Source organism: Monodelphis domestica, chromosome 1 (genome assembly GCF_027887165.1).
Source record: "Monodelphis domestica isolate mMonDom1 chromosome 1, mMonDom1.pri, whole genome shotgun sequence".
NCBI lineage: Eukaryota > Metazoa > Chordata > Mammalia > Didelphimorphia > Didelphidae > Monodelphis > Monodelphis domestica.
Window position 1 is genome coordinate 113595236 of NC_077227.1, and position 19632 is coordinate 113614867.

The window sequence follows — 19632 nt, forward strand, 5'->3', positions numbered from 1 at the left end:
TTCCTGCAATCTTCTGAGTGCAGCTGTTGCCCCCTCCCGCCTCCCACCGCACATACACTCAAGATGTAATGGAGGCTAATTTTCCATTTGTTCACGCGGAGAATGCATTTCCCTGGCTCCGCGGCAAGCCTGGCACGGCTCTGGCATCTGTTCTAAAGGCCACGGCTTCAGAAGCGAAGCACTCTGAAACTGCTGGGGGGGGGGGGGGGATCTCACTGATTCCGGCTTCCTCAAAAGACTGAAAGGGACGTGTGTTGGGAAGGTGTCAGGACCAAAGGGGAGGCTAAGAATCACCAAACTTCAGAATTGGAAGAGACCCCACCGGCCATCCGGTCCAGATGGAATCTGAGCAAGCATTGCCCCTACAGCACGCCTGACAAATAAACAGACATTCAGTCTCTCCCTGAAGACCTCTACCGAATGGCAATGGCCCTCCCCTCATGAGGCAGTCCCTTCTCCTCTTTTGATAGCTCCAGTTCTTTGATTCTCCTTTACATTAAGCCTAGGTCTGCAACCTATAGCTTCCAGGATGGTAGGGTTTAGGGTTTGAAGGAATCTTGGAGATCATCGAGTCCAAATCCTTCCTTTTACAGATAAAGAAACTGAGGCCCAGAGACTTGCCCAAGGTCACAGAAGTCATAGGTGGCCCTTGTACCTATTGGTCCCCCCAAAACCCTTAATTCCTCTTCTCTGTGACAGCTCTCCAAAGCCTTGTAGATAGCTACTGTTCCCTGAGATCTTCCCTTTCCCAGGACAAATATCTCGTTCTTCTGATACTCCTAAGTGGTGTGGGGCTACACACACCAATGGGTTTGGGCCTAATGTGCAGTAGTTTCCCCTCATAGGACACAGAGGCTCCAGCCACTAACAATGAGTCCCAACTTTCCCTTTACATGTTCTCCTGGGTTCAAGGAGCCCGAATCACCATCACTATAGTCATGATCACTACCTGAGTTCTCACTTTCCTTTCCTTTTTGCAATGCCCAATTCTAAGCCCCCACAGAGGCTTATGGGTACATGACCCATGGAAAAGTTCTTCTGGTTAGAGAGGCTGGTGTCATAAGCTAAAAGGATTCATTTATTCAGCTATATGTAATTAAAAAAAAAAGCAATAGATTTGAAGTAAGAAGAGCTGGGTTCAAATTATGACTTTGCTACCTTGGGCAACTTCTGTCCAGTTCTAAATTCCATATAAATGTGTATTACTATAATATTAGTTCCTATTGGTTTCCTATTGCCTTCAGGACCAAATACAAAATGATTTGTTTGAGCCCTCTCTTACTTTCCCAGTATTTTACACTTTACTCCCCCCCCCCCCCCCCCAAACTCTCAGGTCCAGTGACATTGGCTTCCTGCTGTTCCATAAACAACACACTCCATCTGCTCAACTCTAGGCATTCTCTCTAGCCTTCTCCCATGCCTGGAATTTTCTCCCTTCTCCATTCTAACTAATCTTCTCTCTGGCTTCCTTTAAGTCCCAACTAAAATCCCATCTTTTACAGGAAGCTTTCCTCAATTTCTCCTAATTTCAGTGCCTTCTCTCTGTTAATTATTTCCTATTTATCCTGTACAGCTTGCTTTGTGTATATTTGTTTGCATGTCATCTCCCCCATTGGCTTGTAAACTCCTTGAGGATGGCAACTGTTCTTTTCCCCTTTTGGTATCCCCAGTGTTTAAGCACTGTGCCTGGAATAAAGCAAGGGCTTGATAAATGTTCACTGATTGACTGACAGTACTCATTTGATCTTTACAACAACCCTGTAAGGCAGTAAATGTGAATACTCTTAGCCCCACTTCACAGAAGAGGGAATTTAAGGATCAGAGGCAAAATGATTAGCCTCAAGATAGATCTCTAGGAGGTAAGCAAGGCTGTACCTTAATCCTGTTTTTCTAACTTCAAAGTCCAATGTTCTCTAACTAGTTCTCTAACTATTATTCTATTATTATAACTATTATTATTATTAACACTATTCTGCCTCAGTCAATAAGCCCTGAAACTGAAGTGTAGGAAAGCCAATAAAATGCTAATTGTTAGTTTAGGGAGGCAAGAAAAGCCCATCTATTAGCTAAAGAGATTATTTTAGGAAGGAATAAATCCTGGCTGGTTTTGCAAAAGGTGACAGGATCAGTTGCAAAACTAGGATATGGGAGATAAAAGGAAAGATTCTGGGGTCAGAGGGGATGGCCAATCTTGACCAAATCCAGGAAGGGAACGCACATCAGGATATGGAAAGCATCACTCACATGCAGAGCCCAAGGTCCCTACTCTTTATGACGAAGGGCAGTAGTGTCTTGCACATGGGGAGCACATTTTAAATGTGGGATGAATAGAATGGGGTAAATCCTTTTCCATTTCCTTAGCTCTAAGATTATTTTCAGACCTAACATTATAAAATCCTTTGATATGCTAATAAAGAGGTTGAGACCTCGTGGTGTAGAGGAAAGAATTCTGCATCTAGACACAGAATAGAAGGTTTAAAGTCTTCTACTAGCTGTGTGACCCTGGGCACATCACTTAACCTGTCTAGGCTTTATTCATGAAATTTAAATTTGTAGGAGAGATGATCTCAGATCTTTTCTGACTTCATTCACAAAATGAGCCATTTAGGATAGAAGATATCTGGGATCTTCTCTTTTAAAATATGATGATCCTACTATTGCCTGGGGGATTGGCCTAGAAGGCCGTCTCTCTTCTCCCCCCCACCAGCCCCCGCCAGTTCCTTCCAATTCTGAGACTCCTCAATGTTCTCTCTTGAACTTTAAGAAACTTGACTACCCGAACTCTAGCCCTCACGTCTCTCCTACAAGTCAATAGACTACAGTTCCCAGGTTGGACCGCTTTGCCTTCAGGCTCAGATTCTGAAGAAATCTACAAATCCCAGAATGCAGCGCGGCTTCCGCACGCAGCCGCTGCGCCCGCCCAAAAGTTTCCCTGCCTCGCCTTCCCTGCTCACCTCTGAGCTCCGTGAGCCCTTCAGCACCTGCTTGGTAAGGGCGATCACGTCGGTACCGCAGGCATTCACCTTTTCGGTGAGCAACCCCTTCACCGAGTGGCCGAATCGCGACTGGGATTCGGGCGCTCCCGCGGCCATTGCAGCGGACTGTCAATTGCTCTGTGGGTCACGACGGCAAGTCACTGGGACCAAGAGAAACTGAAAAACAATGCGAATCGAGAAAGGACCCAGGGCGCATGCGCTTGGATACGCCTGTGCTGGAGAGGCTGTACGTCTGTGCTAGCATCCTCAAATTGGTCCCCCACATACTTGATTCGGAGGAAGTAGCCATAGTAACCCCTCCTTATTCCAGGCCTGAGTGAATGGTCACCGCCCACAATCAATGTAAATGTGACTGTAAATGGGAAGTCTTTAACAGTGCATTCCAGACTTTCATTTAAGTCAGCCTAGTACAGCGCCTTGTAGATGGGGAGGGGGGGGGGGGGAGGAGGGTGCAAAACATGGTAGCCTTTCCCTCATGGAGTTTGCAATCTGGTAGTAGTGCAAAATAGGATGTCATAAATGCCAAAAGGGACCCAGGGAGTACTATGAAATCAAATAAGTCACCCTTAAATTGGAGGGATGAGGAAGGCTTCATTATAGGAGGACTGAAAAGGTAAATCAGGTGGAAAGAGCCAGGCTTGGCTAAGGAGATGGACTTTGAGTCAGGAAGACCTAACTTCAAATCCTGATTCAGATATCTGCTAGATGTGTGACCCTCAGCAAGTCTCTAAATCTCAGTTTTCTCACCTGTAAAATAAAGATAATACTAGCACCCACCCCTTATTAGTTGTAAGGATCCAACAGAGAGGATATATGTAAAGGGTTTTGCAAAGCATAAAGTACTTTATAAATGTCAGCTATAATATTGGTCTCCTCTCCTCTTGATTAGACCATAGCCATAACCTCCTAAATGGTCCCCCAGCTTCCAGTCTCTACTCTCTTCATCTACCAAAAATCATCTTCCTAATGCATAGGTCTGATCATATCACTTCTTTGTGTGAAAACCTTCTGTAGCTCCTTATTGCTGACAGGATAAAATGCAAACTCTCCTTACTTAGCCTGTAGAGCCCACTATAACCTGAAACCAATTTACTATCTAGCCTTATTTCATATTAATCCCCTTGTGCACTCTACATTATAACCAAAGTGAACTATTTCTGATCACATTCAGCAGTCCCCGGCATCTAGATATTGTCGGAGACTTCATTAAATTTCCCCTGCCTTGACTGCACTCTCACCTCCTCTCCACCTACTGAAATGTTCATCCTTCAAGGCTCAGTTTAGGTGCCATTTTCCCTTGAAGTCTTCTTTGATCTTCCTGCCTGGAAGTATTCCCTAATATTCTCCTCAGATTGTGTACTTTTTCTAGATTTCAGTTTTCACAGAGTTGGAAGGAATCTCAGTAACCAATCATACCTGAAAAGCTATTTCTCATATAACATATCCCACAAAATATGCCCAGCTTTCATTTGAAGACCTCAATAAGAGAATTATCTCCAAAGCATAACATTCCTCTTTTTACCAACTCTAACCATTAGGAGAATTTTCTTATATCAAGCTTTAATTTAGCTCTTTGAAACTTCTGGCATTAACTGGTTCTATTTCTCTTTAATAATAATATTGTGTGCTTCTTTGTAGGTATCTCTCAGAAGACAGAAGGGGAAAGAGATGTTGGCTGTAAAACACAAATTACCTAAGAAAAAACTCCCAATTTGATAAGAACTTCTGGGAAAACTAGAAATCAGTCCAGCAAGAATGAGGTTTTGTTCAACTTTCTATGCCATTTCTTACAGTAAATTCAAAATGGATGTGTGACCTAAATACTAAAGATCATACAACATATCATAGGCCAGTATACTGATGGAACTGGGATGAAATTAAATTCCAGAAAGCTGTTGTTTTCAGGCCATATCTAGAGTCTTCTTTGGGGATGATCATCAAAGCTAGCTGATAGTTATGTCTCCTCTTTGGCCAAAATGGCATTGCTCTCTCCTTGTTTCTTCTTTAGCTTTAAAAATTTAGGGGCTGTTCTTAAAAAAAAAAAAAAATCAAGCATATGATCAGAGTTCATCTGGAGTATTATGTCTATTTCCAGGAGGGAGGGTATTGACAATCAGAGGATGGTCTCAATGTGTTGAGGGAATTGGAAAAGATGTCACTGAGTAATGGCTAAATGAACTGGAAACACCTTGTAGAAGAGAAGATTTCAAGGTTACTATGCAGTGAAATTTGAGGGGTACGGAAAAACTGCATCTCCTTCCCACATCCAGCTTCAGTTTCCTACTTTTAGAGTTCCTAGTGGATTAGACAATAAAGTCAGCTCTATTGTCTCAAGAAAATACCTTTGAACATATCCCTGAGAGAGGTAGCTAGATGGCACAGTGGATAGAGCACCAGGCCTGGAGTCAAGAAAACCTGAGTTCAAATTTGGCCTTAGACACTTCCTAACTGTGTGGCCCTGGACAAATTGCTTAACCTCATTTGCCTGCCCCTTGCTTTTCTTTCTTAAAGTTGTTACTTAGATAATAAGTAAGGATTTATTGTATTTGGATTGTACTCCCAATTGTATTTGGAAGTAATCTCAAAAGCTTCAGTTTTTAATCATAGGAATATATACCCTGAGGGGGCGAAGTCAAGATGGTGGCCTAGAAGGAACAGAAGTTCAGACCTCTGAATACCCTTCCTAACCGATCACAAACTGAATGCTCCCAGGGTACTGAAAACCAAACTTAACAACAAGACAGAGCCAAGGAACCCTCCTGCTGGACTTAATTCAAAAGGTACGCCCCCTGAAAAGCCAGAATCTGAGAACACTCGGGTTTAAGGGGAAGACAGAAGGAAGGTCCCAGGACCCATCCCTCCTCCCACCCAGAGCACTGAGATTACAGCAGCAGCGGGAACTTCTGGGCAGGCAAAGGTGCTGGTCTGAAGGGCATACCTTGCGAGCAGGGCTGGCCAAGTTCAGAACGTTCAACACAGATGGTGGGGAAGGAGCTAGAGAGGGAGCATAGACCTGGCAGCCTGGCCAGAGCTTTAGAGATCCTCCATATTTTCTCCAGCCTTCCAGGAAGTTTTGGACTCAGAGCACACCCAGCCCAACTAAGCTGAACTTAATCCCATCAAAAGACTCCAGAACTCAGGGAAGCCCAGGCTCCACACCCATCCTCATTGACTGCTGGACTTTAATCTAATCAAAAGCCACCAGAGGACAGGGAAGATCAAACCCCAACAACCCCCCACCAGAGACTACACCAAGAGATCTACTGTTAAAGCTTGAAGAGGGGAGACTGACAGAAGCCCCCAAAACCAAAAAAATGAGAGGAGCAAGAGCATAGACAAATACGGGGAGTAAAGAAGGGGTGAATTGAGCAAACAACAGAAAAAAGAAGAAAGAAACTATAATAGACAGCTTCTACTCAGCAAACAGAACAGAGGGGGAAAGATCAGCAAATGATAAATAAGAAATCCTAGCGAATTGGATACAAGCTGTGGAAGAACTCAAAACACAATTAAGAGAGGCTGAAGACAATTGGGAAAAGAACTTAAAAATTAAGATAAGTCATCTGGAAGCAGAGGCACTTGAACTAAAACGAGAAAATAATGTCTTGAAAGCCAAAATCAACCAGCTGGAAAATGAGGCAAAGGAGATGAAAGACAAGGTAAAGAGGATGAAAGATGACCTTCAAAGAAAATCAGACCAGAAGGAAAAGGATGACCAAAAATCTAGGGATGAAATCCAGCCTTTAAGAACCAGAATACAACAACTGGAATTAAGTGACCTCACAAGGCAGCAGGACACTATAAAACAAAATGAAAAGAATGAAAAAATTGAGGAAAATATGAAGCATCTCATCCACAAAACAGACGATTTAAAAATCATTCGAGAAGAGACAATTTAAGAATCATTGGTCTACCAGAAGACCATGACAAAAGAAAAATCCTGGATGTAATACTACAGGAAATTATTCAGGAAAACTGTCCTGATATCCTAGAACAAGAGGGGAAAGTGGAGATTGAAAGAATCCACAGATCACTTCCTGTACTTAATCCCCAACTGACAACACCCAGGAATGTTATAGCCAAATTCAAAAACTATCAGACCAAAGAAAAGATATTACAAGCTGCCAAGAAGCCATTCAGATACCACGGAAACACAGTGAGGATAACACAGGATCTCGCTGCATCCACACTGAAGGACCGAAAGGCATGGAATATGATACTCTGGAAAGCAAGGGAACAAGGTCTACAACCAAGAATCAACTACCCAGCAAAACTGACTAAATTCTTACAGGGGAAAGTATGGTCATTCAACAAAATAGAAGAATTCCAAGCATTTGTAAAGAAAAGACTAGACCTGAACAGAAAATTTGATGTCCAAGCACAGAACTCAAAGAATCACCAAAAGGTAATTAAAAAAGAAGGGGAAAAGAAAAACAAAACAAAAACAAAAAAATGTTTAAGAGACTCAATAAGTTAAAATGATATGTATCCCTATAAGAAAAGAGGTCATTGGTAACTCTTAAAATCTGTTGCTATCACCTGGGCATCTAGAAGAATTACACTTAAAGGGAACAGTGACAAACTGTATAGGATGAAAGGACAAGACACAAATAGGTATATAGATATATGCATGCATAAATACATATATGTGTGTGTGTGTGTATACAACCAGAGCTAACAAAAAAGAGATTAATACTAAAAGAAATGAGAAAAGAAACAAATGGGGGTAATTTTTATGTCACAAAGAAGCTCGTGGCGGGAGTGAGGAGAACATTGATACACTGGAAGGGTAAAGAGGTTGGAGATAGTAAATACTCAAAACTTATGTGCTTTGAAACTGACCCAAAGAGGGAAGAACAATCCAATCCATTAGGGCAGAGAATAGATTTGCGCCCTATAGGGGAGTAGAAGGGTAAAAAATGGACTGGTGGGGAGGGAAACAATACAAGGGAGGGAGAGGGTGGGGGGAGCAATTTTAAAAAGACTACAGAGGAAAGTAAAGGGGGGAATAAGAAGGGAGGGGGGGTAGAAAGGGAAGTAAAATAAGGGGGGGAACTAGGGGGACTGATTATAAACAAACATTGGTGTAGAAGAAAATAGTGAAAGAAGAAAAGGCAGAACCAGGAGTAGAAATCAAAATGCTGGGAAATACACAGCTAGTAATCATAACTCTGAATGTGAATGGAATGAACTCACCCATAAAACGCAAGCGAATAGCAGAGTGGATTAGAATCCAAAATCCTACCATATGCTGTCTGCAAGAAACACACATGAGGAAGGTAGATACGCATAGGGTGAAAGTAAGAGGATGGAGCCAAATCTATTGGGCATCAAATGATAAAAAGAAGGCAAGAGTCACAATCATGATATCTGACAAAGCCAAAGTAAAAATAAATCTAGTTAAAAGAGATAGGGAAGGTAATTACATCCTGATAAAAGGCAGTATAGACAACGAGGAAACATCTGTACTCAATATGTATGCACCAAATGGCATAGCATCCAAATTTCTAAAGGAGAAACTAGAGGAGCTCAAGGATGAAATAGATAGAAAAACTATACTAGTGGGAGATCTGAACCTTCCTCTATCTGAACTAGATAAATCAAACCAAAAAATAAATAAGAAAGAGGTGAGAGAAGCAAATTAAGTCTTAGAAAAATTAGAGTTAGTAGACATGTGGAGAAAAATAAATAGGGACAAAAAGGAATACACCTTCTTTTCAGCAGCACATGGTACATTCACAAAAATTGACCATGTATTAGGGCACAAAAACATTGCAAACAAGTGCAAAAGGGCAGGAATAATAAATGCAACCTTCTCGGACCACAGTGCAATGAAAATAATTAGTAAGGGTACATGGAGAGATAAATCAAAAATTAATTGGAAATTAAACAATATGATTCTCCAAAATCGGCTAGTTAAAGAACAAATCATAGAAACAATAACTTCATTGAAGAAATGGTGAAACATCCTTTCAAAACCTATGGAATGCAGTCAAAGCAGTACTCAGGGGGAAATTTATATCCTTGAGTTCATATATAAACAAATTAAGAAAGGCAGAGGTCAATGAATTGGGCATGAAAATTAAAAAACTAGAAAGTGAACAAATTAAAAATCCTCAGATGAAGACTAAATTAGAGATCCTAAAAATCAAAGGAGAAATCAATAAAATTGAAAATCAAAGAACTATTGATTTAATAAATAAGAATAAAAGCTGGTACTTTGAAAAAACAAATAAAATAGACAAAGTATTAGTCTAATTAAAAAAAGGAAAGAAAAAAACAAATTGACAGTATCCAAGATGAAAAGGGAGACCTCACCTCTAATGAAGAGGAAATTAAGGCAATCGTTAAAAACTACCATGCCCAATTATGTGGCAACAAATGTGGCGATCTAGGTGATATGGATGAATACTTGCAAAAATATAAATTGCCTAGACTAACAAAGGAAGAAATAGACTACCTAAACAACCCCATATCAGAAAAAGAAATTGAACAAGCCATCAAAGAACTCCCTAAGAAAAAATCCCCATGTCCAGATGGATTCACAAATGAATTCTATCAAACATTCAAAGAACAACTAATCCCAATATTACACAATCTATTTGACAGAATAAGCCAAGAAGGGGTTCTACCAAATTATTTTTATGACACAAACATGGTACTGATCCCAAAGCTAGGCAGATTAAAAACAGAGAAAGAAAACTATAGGCCAATCTCCCTAATGAATATAGATGCAAAAATCTTAAATAGGATATTAGCAAAAAGACTCCAGCAAGTCATCACAAGGGTTATCCACTATGATCAGGTAGGATTCATACCAGGAATGCAAGGATGGTTCAATATTGGGAAAACCATCCACATAATTGACCATATTAACAAGCAAACTGACAAAAATCACATGATTATCTCAATAGATGCAGAAAAATCCTTTGATAAAATACAACACCCATTCTTATTGAAAACACTAGAAAGTATAGGAATAGAAGGGCCTTTCCTAAAAATAATAAACAGTATATATCTTAAACCATCAGCAAACATCATCTGCAATGGGGATAAACTCGAAGCATTCCCAATAAGATCAGGAGTAAAACAAGAATTCCCTTTATCACCTTTATTATTTAATATTGTACTAGAAACACTAGCAGTAGCAATTAGAGAAGAAAAAGAAACTGAAGGTATTAAAATTGGCAATGAGGAGACCAAGCTGTCACTCTTTGCGGATGATATGATGATTTATTTAAGGAATCCTAGAGAATCAACCAAAATGCTAGTCGAAATAATCAACAACAAACAAAGTTGTAGAATGCAAAAATAAACCCACATTAGTCATCAGTATTTCTATATATCTCCAACCCAGTTCAGCAGCAAGAATTAGAGAAATTCCATTTAAAGTCACCCGAGACAATATAAAATACTTAGGAATCTATCTGCCGAGACAAACATAGGAACTATATGAACACAACTACAAAACACTCTCCATACAATTAAAACTAGATCTAAAAAATTGGAAAAAACATTGATTGCTCATGGATGGGATGAGCTAACATAATAAAAATGACCATCCTACCCAAACTTATCTATCTATTTAGTGCCATACCCATTGAACTTCCAAAAAACTTTTTTACTGAATTAGAGAAAACCATAACAAAGTTCATTTGGAAGAACAAAAGATCAAGGATATCTAGGGAAATAATGAAAAAATACAAAGGAATGTGGCCTTGCAGTCCCAGATCTCAAACTATATTATAAAGCAGTGGTCATCAAAACAATTTGGTACTGGCTAAGAGACAGAAAGGAGGATGGGTGAAATAGACTTGGGGTAAATTACTTCAGCAAGACAGTCTATGACAAACCCAAAGACCCCAGCTTTTGGGACAAAAATCCACTATTTGATAAAAACTGCTGGGAAAATTGGAAGACAGCGTGGGAGAGACTAGGTTTGGATCAACACCTCACACCCTACACCAAGATAAACTCAGAATGGGTGAATGACTTGAATATAAAGAAGGAAACTATAAGTAAATTAGGTGAACACAGAATAGTATACATGTCAGACCTTTGGGAAGGGAAAGATTTTAAAACCAAGCAAGACTTAGAAAGAATCACAAAATGTAAAATAAATAATTTTGACTACATCAAATTAAAAAGTTTTTGTACAAACAAAACCAATGTAATTAAAATTAGAAGGGAAGCAACAAATTGGAAAACAATCTTCATAACAAAAACCTCTGACAAAGGTCTAATTACTCAAATTTATAAAGAGCTAAACCAGTTGTACAAAAAATCAAGCCATTCTCCAATTGAAAAATGGGCAAGGGACATGAATAGGCAGTTTTCAGTTAAAGAAATCAAAACTATTAAAAAGCACATGAAAAAGTGCTCTAAATCTCTTATAATCAGAGAGATGCAAATCAAAACAACTCTGAGGTATCACTTCACACCTAGCAGATCGGCCAACATGACAGAAAAGGAAAGTAATGAATGCTGGAGGGGATGTGGCAAAGTGGAGACATTAATTCATTGCTGTTGGAGTTGTGAATTGATCCAACCATTCTGGAGGGCAATTTGGAACTATGCCCAAAGGCTGATAAAAGACTGTCTGCCCTTTGATCCAGCCATAGCACTGTTGGGCTTGTACCCCAGGGAGATAATAAGGAAAAAGACTTGTACAAGAATATTCATAGCTGCACTCTTTGTGGTGGCCAAAAATTGGAAAATGAGGGGATGCCCTTCAATTGGGGAATGGCTGAACAAATTGTGGTATATGTTGGTGATGGAATACTACTGGTGCTCAAAGGAATAATAAAGTGGAGGAATTCCATGGAGACTGGAACAACCTCCAGGAAGTGATGCAGAGCGAGAGGAGCAGAACCAGGAGAACATTGTACACAGAGACTGATACATTGTGGTACAATCGAAGGTTATGGACTTCTCCATTAGTGGCAATGCAATGTCCCTGAACAATTTGCAGGGATCTATGAGAAAAAACACTATCCTTAAGCAGAGGACAAACTGTGAGAGTAAAAATACTGAAGAAAGGCAACTGCTTGACTACAGGGGTTGAGGGGATATGATTAAGGAGAGACTCTAAATGAGCACCCTAATGCAAATACCAACAGCAAGGAAATGGGTTCGGAACAAGGACACATGTGATACCCAGTGGAATGAATAATGTATGAAAATGACCAAATAAAATAATGTTTAAAAACTAAAAAAAAAAGAAGAAGAAAAAACCTAAAAAAAGAAAAAAGAAAATGGAAAAGGCAGGGGGTAGCTGGGTGGCTAAGTGAATTGAGAGTCAGACCTAGAGATGGGCAGTCCTAGGTTCAAATTTGACCTCAGACACTTCTCAGCTGTGTGACTCTGGGCAAGTCACTTAACCCCCATCACCTAACCCTTGCCACTCTTCTGCCTTGTAACCAATACATAGTATTAAAAACAAAACAAACAAACAAACAAAAAAGGAATGTATAACCTTACTGCTTTTCACAAACATTTTATCTCAAAGAATATAGGATAGTATGGGACTGTAAAGTGTTTCAGCAAGCTTCCTGGAACCTAACAGGAGGGGGAACTCTTTTGCCCAGGAGACCACAGAAATATAAAACCATAAGAGGCCAGGTTGAGGTAACAAGGGGATGAATTTAGGTACTGATGTACAAACAGGGCTATTATCAGGACAATGGAGTTCTTGTAATGGAGCTTAGAGTACTCACATACCTACTAGTAATGATATTTTACTGAGAATAAATAGCAACAGAAGCAGGACATCTAGACTGATATTCAAGTAACATTTGGGGAGGAGCAGGAACCGTAAGCCCCATGAGAATAAGAGAAGAGTGAGAGATGTCTTTGTAAATTGGAATTTGAGTTATGCAACACAGAAAGTTTATTATTCCCACAGCTGCTCCCTGGGGGATATGTATATAATAAAAGATTTAGGTTTGTTAAAACTATCTTAATTCCATTCTCCACTTCTTGGCCTGCTCCACCTCCACATTGCACTGCCTAGTCCCCACAAAGGCACCCTCATTCTGTCTTCAATCCCATCTCTCTTCAACTTTTTCTTTCTAACTCTCTTTTTTACTCTAATAGAATATAAATACTTCGGGGGCAGCTGGGTGACTCAGTGGATTCAGAGACAGTAGGTCCTGGGTTCAAATTTGACCTCAGACACTTTCTAGCTGTGTTACCCTGGGCAAGTCACTTAATCCCCATTGTCTACCCCTTACTGCTCTTCTGCCTTGGAACCAATACACAGAATTGATTCTAAGATAGAAGGTAAGGATTTAATTTTAAATATGTATTTATATATTATATCATATATATCACATATATATAAATAAGCTCGAGACTCAGAACTGTCTTATTTTCTTGGTTTGTGACTTTTACATCTAATACAATGGCTAGCACATGGTAAGAGCTTAGTAAATGCTCTATCTATCTTTTAGCCTATCTCTAACATTAAGAAGGGTCTGATTATCAGACTTGTGGCAAAGGAATTTAGCAAGGCTGGCTGACAGTCTTCAAACCAAGATTCCACAAAGCAAGGACTGGGTGAGCATTCTAAGGCAGTTGGAAAACTGGCAACTGATACTCTCTCTCTCTGGGAAGCAGACAGAGAGGTTGTGGAAGTGTATCTCTGAAGGAAACCAACTTTGGAGCTGCCTGGGAATTGGATCATCTTTTAAGGAGAGGTTGAGTGAGTGATCCCTTCACACTGGTGGACTCTGTGTGAGTGTGTGTGTGTGTGTGTGAACCTTCTCCCTTCCTGAACCTTGTGAGGACTCATCTATATAGTTTGATCCCTTTTGTTTAACTTCCCTATTACAGTCTCTAGCACCTATACTAAAGGGACCATTATATGATTGCCATGAAATTCTCCCAGTTTGTCTTTGGTGACCTTCCTACTTTTCTTATACTCTCTCCCTTCCTTTCTACTACCTTCTAATGTCTTCATATTGGGTCTGACAACCAGTGCCATCCATGGTGACCTATCCAGTCTACCTAGATCCCATCTGCTATCTTCTGAAGCAACCTGGCCTCATACACTTCCACTTCCTCTGGTTTTCATCAAACCCAATGGATTCTCAACTGTTGGACAACCAAAGAATATTGATATATGTCTTCAAGTCAACATAAAATGGAGATTCTTAACCTTTTATTGTGTTATGGGCCCCTTCTCAGAATAATGTTTTTTAATGCAGAAAAAAAAATACATGGGATTACAAAGAAAACCAATTATACTGAAATACATTAGCAAAATGTTAAAAAAAATACAAAACAAAACAGTGCAATAGCTATCAATGAAGAACAGCTAACCTAGAAGGAGATCTCCAACATTATATCAAAGAGATCTTCTTCTCATTATTTCATTCAACATTTTTACAAAGATGAATAAATACTAAAATGAATGGCTTCTTATTTTTCCTAGTATCAAATACAGAATCCTTTGGCATTTAAATCTCTTCACAACTTGGCCCCTTCCTATCTTTCTTATACATTAATCTATTCCATGCCTATTGGCATCCAGCTATTCTGGACTACTCATTATTATCCTCCAACTCATATCCCCCCCCTTTGCATTAGCTGTTTCCCATGCCTGAAATGTATTCCCCTCTCATCTTTGCCTCTTAGAATTGTTGGTTTCCTGAAGTGCCACTTTCTATATTAAAAGCCTTTCTTGGTCCCCTCTGTCCCGGTTTTTGCATGCTCTCTCCCAAAACTTACCTTGTGCTCATTATGTATGTTTTGTATATATTTCCACATGGAGATGTTATCTTCCCTATTTGAATGTAAACACCTGGAGCCTCCCCAGTACTTAGCATGGTTCCTCACATGTCCAAGGTAAAACTTAGTAAATGCTTGTTGCTTGGTTGGCACAGCTTATCTAGCCTAATCCTTTCAGTTGACAGATGATGAAATAAAAGTGATAGTCCCCAGAATCTAGCTGCAATCACTAACAGAACTGAACAAGTACAAGCTTCATTATCTCATATACAAGTTGGACATTTTTATTCTGAAGTGGTCTGTCACCAGGAAGTTCAAAGACTATATATTTGGAGCCATGTTGGGGGTATGAACTGACAACCATCCATGGACACAGCTTGACCCATGCCGAGTTCAATGCTGCCTGCCAGAGAAGGGTAGCATTCTGCATTCAGTACACTGTCAGCCTTAGGAAAGACTAATCTCATGTCATTCCAAATATTCTGGCTCTCTGATCATGTGAGCAAACCTGTGGTGATATCTAAAGAGGGATGAAGCTTTGTAGAGATCAAAGTGCATGGGTATAAAACATGGCTGATAACATCAGATTTTTTTCAGTCCAGTTTTGCTCAGTGTTTTCCTTTCTTCCTCTATCTTTAAAAACTTTCTTTTATGGGGGCAGCTGGGTAGCTCAGTGGATTGAGAACCAGGCCTAGAGATGGGAGGTCCTAGGTTCAAGTTTGACCTCAGACACTTCCCAGCTGTGTGACCTTGGGCAAGTCACTTGACCTCCATTGCCTAGCCCTTACCACTCTTCTGCCTTGGAGCCAATACACAGTATTGACTCCAAGACAGAAGGTAAGGGTTTTAAAAAAAAAAACTTTCTTTTATAATATGACATAATTCTCTGGAAGGGGGAAGAGAAAAGATACAGAGGGGAATCTAGGCAATGTGAAATCAACAAAAAAACAAATATTTTTAATGTATTTTTTTAAAGGAGTGATGGTTATATAAGACATCCAGAGGACTGGACTACAAGGGTTCCACATGCGTTTTAACGATGGAATGTAGAGGCCAAAGGACAATGGAGGTCAAAGAGCCAAGGTATATTCACTTAAGGACTTTTTTTTTTTAACAGTAAAACTGAGTTATAGGAGATCAATCTTAGAAACTTTGTTATATTCCCACCAGCCATGGTTCAGGTCCCAAAGTGCAGATGCTACGACTCTCACTGTGGGGATCTAAGCCTTATTGGATCTGTAGCGGGAACCAAAGTCCTGATTCAAAAGGCCAAGCTGGAGGGGTGATAGGTAATCTCAGGTTAAACTGTTAATGAGGGAATGGAGCATGCTGGTGGCAATGGTGCCGAGTTAGACTTCCTTAAGTTTGAAGATGCTCTCTATCATTAACCGCCCTGTACTAGTTGTATCCAGCCCACAAAAGGCACATTAGTCATTGACTGTCATCTGGCTATCAGTGGGCTGTCACTGACCCTCCAGTAGTACTAAGAAGTAACTGGTGCCACCCAGCACATCTTGTATGGCCATGAAAGAAAGTGCTGCAGGTTGACTTTGGACACGTGGATCAAAAGAGGACCGAAAAGAAAGGACCTACTTGTAAAAAAATATTTATAGCAGCTCTTCTAGTGGTGGAAAGAGTTGAAAATTGAGGGGATTTTCATTTCAATTCAAAATCAATTGGGGAATGGCTGAACAAATTGTGGTATATGGTGGTGGGATACTATTGTGCTATTAGAAATGATGAGCAGAGTGATTTGAGAAAAAGCTGGAAAGATCTGTAGAAATAGATGCAGAGCAAAATAAGTAGAACCAGGAGACCATTATACACAGTAACAAGAACAATGATCAACTGAAAACTTGGCTACTCTCATCAATGCAATGTTCTGGGACAATTCTGAAAGATTTATGATGGGGAACACTATCCACCTCCAGAGAAAGAAATGTGGAGTTGGACATTGGACGGCTGCATATCAAAGCATGCTATCTTTCATATCCGTGTATTTACAATTTTATTTTGGAGTTTGACTTCGTTAGAAAATTAGAAAATGTTTGGTAGCTTGCTCCCAAGGGATAGGATATGGTAAGAAGAGCAACAGTTTGAGTCAAGTTAGACTGGTTTTCCTTTAAGGGGGCAGAGAAGGCCTTCTTAGAATGATGATAAACAAACAAACATTATCAATGCAATAAAGGCACACTAAACAGTACTTCTAAGCAAGAATGAATTTTCATAAATAGGAGAGTCTAACAGCAGAGAGAGACCAATAACATAAAGGTAAACTAAAGTGAGCCAAAATATGAGAAAGGGATGCCTTCACATGGGAATGTGTCTGCTCCCCTGCCAAAGTTAACATCAATGGATTCCTCTCTTGCTCCCCTTTATAATCTTTACTCAGGTGACCCCATTAAACTCTTTCTCACTTTCTGTCTAAGACAGAACAAGGGCTAGGTGATTGGGATTAAATGCCTTGTCCAGGGTCACAAAGCTAGGAAGTATCTGAGGCCACATTTGAACCCAGGATCTCCTGACTCCAGGCCTGGTGCTGTAAGGTTCCCTGACTCTATTAAACTTGACACAACAGATCTTCTCCCCAGCTAAGCAATACCCAATTCTGTGTTAAAGTGGTTACACATATAGCCAAACATGCATGTAATTGCAAATGCCCATTGATGCCTTAGTTGCTGCTTGTTTTAATTTTGCTTAAGTTTTTTATTTGCTTATGCAAGATTATTTACTTCAGTCTTACTAATATTTGCCTGATAGCTGTGCATAGTTTTGATGTTGGCTTATTTATATATATGTTGCTGTTTATGAGTGTTTGGGTTATTTTGTGAGGCTAATGATGTGATTGCTTGGCTTTCTTTGTTCTTATGCTAATTTTCTCATATATAGAAATATATTGACTGCAATGATGCATTCATATAATATAGCATGTATATAATTTATCCCTGTTGTGCAATGATTTACTCTGTGCTATGTCTGTTGCATGTACTATTGATGTATATTTTCTTTGAATGGCACCTGGAGATGATTACCTAGAATACTGCAGTCATCAATAATTCAACAGGGCTTTCACTGCAGCAAGGCAATCCTTTTATTTCTCACTAATCAATCCTCTAATTTACTCCTTGCAAAAGCTGTTCTAAAACTTCTTTTCTCCCTTCAAACTTCCAACTTTTCTCCCTCCTCCACTGAGGACCTTCCTTTTATTGAGAAAATTGAGGCCATTCACAATGAGCTTTCTCTTTTCTCCTTCTCTTCATCTCAAAACCCCTTGATTTCCCCAATTTTCTTCTTCTTTCCTATATATTCTGATAAGCAGGCCTCCCACTAACCTGTTTAAAGGAAATAGTGTCAACACAGGGTCTGCTAGTATAATATTACTTACAATTTAAATCCTTACCTACATTAAACTTAATAGAAACTAAAAACCTATGAAAACAGCCTCTGGGTTTTCATGACACCACCCCTTTCAAGTTCCCCTCCTTATCTAATCATTTCTTCTCAAACTCCTTTGTTAGCTCATCATCCATATCACACTCCCAAACTCTGAGTGATCACAACAGTTCTGCCCTAGGCCTTCTTCTGTTCTTTCACTACATACTCTTTCAGTGATATCATCAACTTGCCTAGGTTTAGTTATCATCTCTGTAAAGATAACTTGAAGATCCATATTTCTAGCCTCAGGTTCTCCCCTGACCTTCAGACTCACTTTGCTAACTGTCCATTGGACATTTCAAAATAAATGACTTTTCAAATTGGAGACATGTTTGAAAATGAATTAATTTCCTTGAAATTCATCCCTTTTTGGATGCCCTTCAATTGGGGAATGGCTGAACAAATTGTAGTATATGTTGGTGATGGAATACTATTGTGCTAAAAGGAATAATAAAGTGGAGGAATTCCATGGAGACTGGAATGACCTCCAGGAAGTGATGCAGAGTGAGAGGAGCAGAACCAGGAAAACATTGTACACAGAGACTGATACACTGTGGTACAATCGAAGGTAATGGACTTCTCCATTAGTGACGGTGTAATGTCCCTGAACAATCTGCAGGGATCTAGGAGAAAAAACACTATTCATAAGCAGAGGATAAACTGTGGGAGTAGAAACACCAAGGAAAAGCAACTGCCTGACTACAGTGGTTGAGGGGACATGACAGAGGAGAGACTCTAAACGAACACTCTAATGCAAATATTAACAACATGGCAATGGGTTCGAATCAAGAACACATGTGATATCCAGTGGAATCACGCGTCGGTTATGGGGGGTGGGAGGGAGGAAAAGAAAATGATCTTTGTCTTTAATGAATAATGCTTGGAAATGATCAAATAAAATATTATAAAATTAAAAAAAAAAGAAATTCATCCCTTTTCCAAACTTCCCTATTTATTTCAAACATACTAGTCTTTCAGGTTTGCAACTTTTGTGTTTTCCTTAACTCCTCATTCTATATATCCAATAAATCTTGCCATTTCTACCTCCACATATCTCCCATATGACTTTCTCTGCTCACATAACCCTTGTTCAAGCCATTAGTTCAAGCCCTTTCCATCTTTTGCCTAAACGATTGCAACAGTCTCCTAGTTGATCTTCCCACTCTTCCCACTTCAGGCCATCCCCCATGCAGCCCTTAAGTGTTTTTTTCTAAAATACAAGCCTGGCCCTGTCAGTCTGCCACACAAGAAACTCCAGTGGTTCCCTATTTTCTCTAAAATAAAATATATAAGCTCTTATTTAGTTTTTAAAGTCTTTTACAACCTGATCCCAACCTATTTTTTCCATTCTCATATATCACTTCCCTTCCTGAATTCTACCATTCAGTGAAATTGGCCTTCCCTTTATTCCTTACAATGGCACTCCATCATCTGTTTCTATAGCTTTGCCTTCCTCCACTCCTGGAATGCC

The 19632-nt window shown here is 39.7% G+C and overlaps 1 protein-coding gene across 2 annotated transcripts in view; it reads right to left on the reverse strand.

Moving 5' to 3' along the window:
* BORCS7 (BLOC-1 related complex subunit 7) overlaps window positions 1-19632 on the reverse strand; it is a 67984-nt gene that overhangs the window by 2676 nt on the left and 45676 nt on the right. For both annotated transcript variants that reach the window (XM_001369150.4, XM_056804682.1), the window contains exon 2: window positions 2955-3152. In XM_001369150.4, the coding sequence (XP_001369187.1) occupies window positions 2955-3092 (138 nt within the window). In that variant the 5' untranslated portion in view covers window positions 3093-3152. The remainder of the gene's footprint in view (window positions 1-2954; window positions 3153-19632) is intronic.